The following is a 6995-nucleotide window of genomic DNA, read 5'->3' as shown; positions in this document are numbered from 1 at the left end:
TAGATGGTTAGTTGCCTAGTTAGAGGATACCTAGTTAAAAACACATTATTCAGGGAGGGTGTTGTGACAAGCATAGCTCTGCTAAATAAGGAAACCTACATTTTTGTGGAACTTATTAAATGCTAGCTCTCAGATCCTAATGGGACTCTAAATGAATGCACACAATTGCATGTGCATTCTTTTAGAATAATATACCATTCTAACAAAAACTAATGAACAGAGCTTTACCCTTCTGGTCGATCCTCAGGTCATACAGTGGCGTTCTGTAGACCTCAGCAGGGGAGAGAGCACATCGAGACAGGGGCACATGGTGGGAAGGTCCAAGAATAAATACCCTCCGGCTACCAAACAAGAATGCTGTCAATTATTCTAACATTATTCTCAAATGATTCAAACTTCAGCTCAATATTGCACTACATAGTCATTTAAACTCACGTAACAGAAGGGTCCACTTGCTTGTAGGCATGTGCTGCACAAGCGCCGCAATATGTATAACCAGCATGTCTGCAGAAATAGATGGTGGGGCTTAAGGCTCTTCTTCAGTAAGAATTCAGCACTAATTTATATCTACATTAACCTGTTTGTGATTGGTTACCATGTTCAGTGTAAAGCGAATAAAAGAAAGTTGCGTCAGAAAACCAAAGTAAAACCAACGTAGCAAAATGAATGCAGGACATCATAAATTAGAACTTAAGAAGTCTGCAAGTTATTTACAATGCTCTTCATTTATAAACTTATACAGTCACATACGGTGCTATAATGGCTCTAGCAGGTCCTAATGTAGATTGTGCTTGAGATAACCAGCCCTCCAGCTGTGCATTCAGCTGGGATCCTAAAGTAAGAAAGAAAGAAAAAATAAAACTCATTAAATAATCAACAGCTTAACTATCAAAAGTTCAAGACCGTATTTGGTGCTCTAAATCTTTGGCATTCTTTCTTTCTTTAATTTGAAAGGCTTCTGCCCACATGCATAATATAATATGTCCATTACTTAAATGATCAATATCTGTATATTAAACTTCCCAACTAGACAATCTAAAGATTTACTAAGCAAATACAAGTAAACACTAGTATATTACAGTTATATTTACCATAATACCCACTGTGAAAATGACAGCACCTCATGTTCTTGATTACTCACCTTGCTCTGAGAACAGGTGAAGACATCTTAAAACTACAAAATCATACTTATTCATACAACATCTGTAAACCACTGTATTACCAACATTTCTATTATCGTCCTTGCTATTTTTTATTTATTTATTTAATTCATTGCATTCCCCCCCCCCCCAGCATGAGGTACCTAAATAAAGGAGAACTGTCTGAGTTCTGGAACATTTATAATGCTCCCCTCAGGGCTGTATCCCAAACACATTATGAGCTCTATTATAGGATGCCTGACAGGGGTGGGGGAAAAAAAACAAGTACATAAGATGATCAATTATTTTGATAATCGATTAAGTTACTGCTGATTTTTTTCTACTGACTATTCAATTCCTTGGATTATATTTCAAAATACTAATTGAAATGCTAAAGAATTTAAAAAAAAAAAAATATTTAAACTACCACTACTACTGAATGCTTAAGGCTTAATTAAATAAGTTATTAACTGCCATACAAAATGACTGATATTTATCTGTCACAGCATTAGAGTATTATCAAGTGCATATGGAGACCAAATGAGACGTCCAAACTAACCTAAGGTGACAGCATTCCCGGTTTCAGACACTTTTATACAACTAATATTATGTCAAGTCCAATATCCACTGGCTGTCACACTAACTGAAACACTCCAGTGCTAAATTAATTTTGCTTGCCATTGCATACAATGGACATAAAAGTATACACACCCCTGTTAAAATGGAAGGTTTTTGTGAAGCAATAGAATGACGCAAATATAAATCATGTCAGATCTTTTCCCATCTTTAATGAGCAAAAGCAATATACAAATAAAGTGAAAATCTGAGTTTTTAGGGGGGTGGGGGGTTAAACCACCAACAATAACCTAGTTGCAAAGGTGTGCACACCCCTAAACTAATACTTTGTCGAAGCACCTTTTTATTTCATTACACCGCTCAGTCGTTTTGGGTAAGAGTCTATCTGCATGGCATATCCTAACTTGGCGATATTTTCCCAAATTGAAATTCAGAGAGTAATCAGTACTTGTCAGACATTCCTACAGCTCCTTTAATGTTGTTGCTGGTCTCATGGCCTCCCTGGTAAGTTTTTGTCTTGTAAATTTTGGAGGGATGTCCTTTTCTTGGTCATGTCACTGTGGTGCTCAATTGTCTTTACATATAACATTTTGAAAATGTGTGTACACCCCTCTCCTAATCGATTCCTTTCGACAGTGAGATCCTGTACAGGCTTTGTCAGCTCTTTGCAGACCATGGCTTCAGCAGTCAGATGAAACCAAGATGATGTCAAGAAAATCCTACAGAAACAGCTGGTCTTTATTCGGGGTTGATCAGAACAATTGAATTGATGTCAGCTGTATGATAATTACTCTTGAACACAAGCTTGAATGTGATTGGTTCATTCCCATGTCCCAAATTATAAAAGGTTGTGCACTCTTACGCAACAAGGTCAAAGGAACACTTATTTTGCCTACAATGTTTGATTGTTTTTCCCCTTAATTTTTTATTATACGTTGTAACTTCACATTGAGGGTTGGAAATATTCTGACATTTATCTTGGTTTAAAACAATTTTAATCACAAAAACCTGCCATTTTAACAGGGGTGTGTAGACTTGTATACCTACTATATGCTTCATGATATTTTGAAACGAGAAAACTTTTGTCTCATAAACTAATCCTTCATTTGAGACCATGTTCATTTTTAACCCATCCAGCTGTCATACAAACTACTACTTGGCCAAAGTAGGTCGGGATAATGTTTTCTGATAGAGCATGAATGATTAATGATGGCCATAAAGGTGCAAAACAACTAGAAAAACCAGATATGGTAGTGCAAATCAGCAGTTAATAAGCATGATTCAAACCAGTACATTGTGCTTGCACCGCTTTCCCACATTCCCAAAAAGTATTACAAATCAAAATATTACTCACATGAAAACACAATGCCATTAAGCCAACAGTGTAGCATAATGTAGAGACAGCTCCAATACTTTAGGGTGCTGTTATGTGCGCCGCCATTTCCATCAAATGCATTTTTAGTCTAAATCAAGTGATGTAATGCACCACGGCAGTGATGTCTATCTTGTGGATTAGTTTTGCAGCCCTAAAATAAATTATCTGTTGCCATTATTGAGGTCTCCCAAGTATTACAGAAGTATTATGACAATAAAAATGTTACTGTACACATCAATTTGACTATTGCTGAATACAAAGCCAATAACAAGAATCTAACTGGCTAATTCTAGTGCACTAGTTAAGGTTGTGCAGGTTTGTGGAGCGAGTTTACTCAATTTCCCCAGGGCTCTGAGTGTCTATTATCATCATCATCATCATCATCATCATCATGGGCTATCTGGCTTTAAAACAGTTCAAAGGGAAAGGATTCTGTTACGATGCCAGCTCTGCAAAATCATACCAACAATTTGGAAGCACGTCTTTAGCCATACTTCTTTCAGGTGCAGCGATGTTAGTCATATATAAGCTTGCTTATGATGTGTGTATTTGAAATTACACCACCACTGCTGGGCCCCTGAGCAAAGCCCTTAACCCTCAACTGCTCAGTTGTAAATAGCTACTGATGGAAACAAAGTACTTTGTGAATGTGGCAATTCTACTCCCTATTGAAATGAAGCCTGCTGCACCTCAGTGCTGTGGCATGTGCGACACTTTCCCACATCCCACCGCCAGCTGCACTATACACGTGAACCGAGGGCTTGGTCTGGCTGTTGGTAGGAACCATTTTACTATGCATATTAATTAACTTTAACCAATGGTCACCAACCATGTTCCTGGAGATCTACCTTCCTGAAGACTGCAGCTACAACCATAATCGTGCCCACCCGACCATCTAATCATTGCCTTAAGAAGTTCTGATTTGTTGGATTTTGGTTGGAGATGAAACCTGCAAGAAGGTAGAGCTCAAGTCAGAGGGTTGGCGACAAAGTGACAAACAAATGCTAGATCTTTCCAAAAACAGGAATACAAATAGACATGGAAACACTAAGCAAAATACAGTACAGTGCAGCACAAATACTATAACAGTATACACTAGTGCACTAACACAGCATATAACACTAGCCAGACTCTTTGTTTTCCCCCGTTTTGTGGCTTTTAGCCTACTTAATTGGACACGGGACTGTGGCAAGACAGTTGATGTTGGATCACCTGAACATGATCCAACATTTCACATTATTGTCTCTATAGAACAGAGTATTTGCCAAATCCCACAAATGTCTTGCACATTTTAAACAGTCCAGACACCAGAGAATCAGACAACAAAAACGTCTTCACATATTTTCCTCAAAACATAAACACTTGTACACAGCAGCTAATGACAGAGAGCTGGAAGAATTAAAACCCTTAGTGTGATGCTTACTACTTTGCAATCGTAAGCACGCGGACGTCGAATCGATTAGCGTCTCGTTTGATGAACGTCTAGACCGAATGCCTTCTCAAAGGATTTCATGCCACCTTTTAATTGCTTTGTCTTCAGAAAGTGAAATGCATGCATGCATGTATGTTCAATAGGGTTCAAGTCATCCCAGAATTTTACAGCCCATTATGTACATTTTTAAGCAGACTGCAGCCTGGCTTTTATGTTCTTAAGGTTCACCAGGTGTTTTGCATCTTGTGGCAAACTCTTAAAAAGGACCTACTGGTGTAATGTTCTATCAATAGGAGCTCACCAGCGTGTTCTTGCTAGTCAGTACCGTACCGAAAGTCTGATTTAGACTAGAATGATGTTAAAACACCTCGATTGCCTTCGTCGTTGACCCGATCTCAAGCCTGTGCGATACCCCGGCACACTGAAATGTCAAAGAGATGCGAATACCGAATAATCGCACCTTTTTACATTGGTGATTGAACGATCAGAGTGCACACAGGTCACATAAAGAAGTCAAAACACGTTTTAAGTGCCGTAATATCTGACCAGATGAGCAAGGCAGGTCAGAGGGATGCAGGTTTTGCTTGCCAGGAGCGTGTAGATGAAGTCCAGGTAGTAAAATTCATTCTGATTTGCCAGTGCCAGCAAACTGACACTTTAAGCCAGCTTCAAAATCTGCTGACTAATAAGATGCCAGTTTGGAAACAGCACAGCTAGCCAAGAACCCAACTCAGAGGTTAGACTTAGTTGACACATCTAGGCAATCGGGTTATGTTTTTGTGCGTTAACTACAACACGGTCTAACATGTACACCTCTAGATCTAGGCAGTATACGATCTAGGTAGTTAATAATCGTAGCTAATTTGTGTTTTCTATCGAAAAATGGCTAGTTAGCTAGAACAACTAGCTTCGAATATGCTGCGTTGAATACTAACAGGAAAATCATTTTTTTAAAGATATCCGCAGCACCATAGCCGTCAACTGATGCTTGATTGTTTTTTTTTTTTTTTTAAATCTGACATTGCTTTACTAACTACAGCCACTTGTAATGTAATACATCAGCGCTTTTATTCAAGATATTTTTAGCTTACCGGTTAGCCAAATACATTCTTAGCTAGCCAGCGGCTTTGTCCCTAAACTCACTCGATAATACACAGCCATAACAAAAAAAAAAAAAAAAGGGTTCGTTAAACGAATCGCTACATGTGATCTGATCAGCTGGCTCTAGGCCCTAAAAGTTAGTGTTAATAATACTTGCCAACTAAGTAATAACAACGGCGAGCACTCGAATGCAAGCCAAGGCCTTGTTATGTAGACCGAGGTATTTAAAAATTCACAGCTGATCACACAGCCCCCACCCGTTCAACGCCAGCTAGCTAATGTTAGCTAATGTTAGCTAGCTTTGCAGGACATCGGCCCCCTTTCCCCTGGCTCTACCTGAGGCGGTGTACCAGCTGCCGGCGTGGCTCGCTTCTCTGCACACCATTCGGTTCGACATCTTGGTACCCGAGCCGCCTATCTTGGTCAGATTAAAAAAAAAAAAAAAAAAAAATTTAAAAAAAAAATAAAACTCTGATTTGTCAGTAGGGAGGAAACTCAATAATACTTGGGGAACAATAGCCAAACCGCTAGCTAGCAACAGAATGAACAAAGTAGTTTGGGAAAAGCCGCACACGAACGCAGAGGATGTCAGAAAACCTAACAAGTACTTTTACGTGGAAAAAGAAAACAGGAAGGTCATATCAAAAAGCCGAAAGAAAGGTCACTTGATATAATTGATGGCTTTGTAGAACAAAGCACGGAGTAGTTCATCCCCTCGCAAGCAAGTTCGAGCGGTATCCGGATGGGTTGGTTTGCCAACACTCTACTGAGGTCCTGTCAGAAAGACTGCGAATCTTATTGGGCCATGAAGTTAAAGACATACTGACTTCTGATTGGTCGACGAAAGTAAAAGGGCGTATCGGAGTGTTGTTGAATACCCAATCAGCGCTTTCGTGAGACCCCGAATAGCCGGAATCTATTATAGGTCTTTTTTTTTTTTATACTTATTTAAAAGAAGGGCTCACAGGAACTATGAAAGTAAAAAGTAATATATATATATATATATATATATATATATATATATATATATATATATATATATATATATATATATATATATATATATATATATTGCATTTATATATATAAATTGCATTCCTTTGTTTAATTACATTTTATTATCTGATAAGAAACGGGATTACCCAATTGGGATATATTTATCCTACTACTGTTTGAAAGCTAAACAAGACATATAGCTAAACAAGACACATAAACACAGACATATAGAGGTGAGAGCTGGTGAAGTAGTTTGCTAAAGTTTACTGCAAAGAAAAGTATATCATGGTAATATAAGGTGTAGTTTTTCCTTATTATTAACGTTCTTTTAGGTTCCCTGGTGGACTAGTGGCCAGCACGCGGCATTCTCACAGTT

The 6995-nt window shown here is 38.3% G+C and overlaps 1 protein-coding gene across 3 annotated transcripts in view; it reads right to left on the bottom strand.

Moving 5' to 3' along the window:
• The window catches only part of memo1 (mediator of cell motility 1), a 14364-nt gene extending 7952 nt beyond the window's left edge, over nucleotides 1-6412 (bottom strand). Inside the window, exons 1-4 of one of the 3 annotated variants that reach the window (XM_053619307.1) lie at nucleotides 5960-6412; nucleotides 751-832; nucleotides 436-504; nucleotides 229-341 (exon numbers count right to left, since the gene is read on the bottom strand). In XM_053619307.1, the coding sequence (XP_053475282.1) occupies nucleotides 229-341; nucleotides 436-504; nucleotides 751-832; nucleotides 5960-6020 (325 nt within the window). In that variant the 5' untranslated portion in view covers nucleotides 6021-6412. Of the gene's footprint in view, nucleotides 1-228; nucleotides 342-435; nucleotides 505-750; nucleotides 833-1091 lie in introns of all 3 variants that reach the window. The other 2 variants (XM_053619308.1, XM_053619309.1) reach the window with 2 other exon arrangements.
• Between the last annotated feature and the right edge of the window lie 583 nt (nucleotides 6413-6995).

The sequence above is a fragment of the Ictalurus furcatus genome, chromosome 29 (genome assembly GCF_023375685.1).
Source record: "Ictalurus furcatus strain D&B chromosome 29, Billie_1.0, whole genome shotgun sequence".
Lineage (NCBI taxonomy): Eukaryota > Metazoa > Chordata > Actinopteri > Siluriformes > Ictaluridae > Ictalurus > Ictalurus furcatus.
Note: the sequence above shows the minus strand (reverse complement) of the source record. Positions and strands in the feature narration are given on the sequence as shown.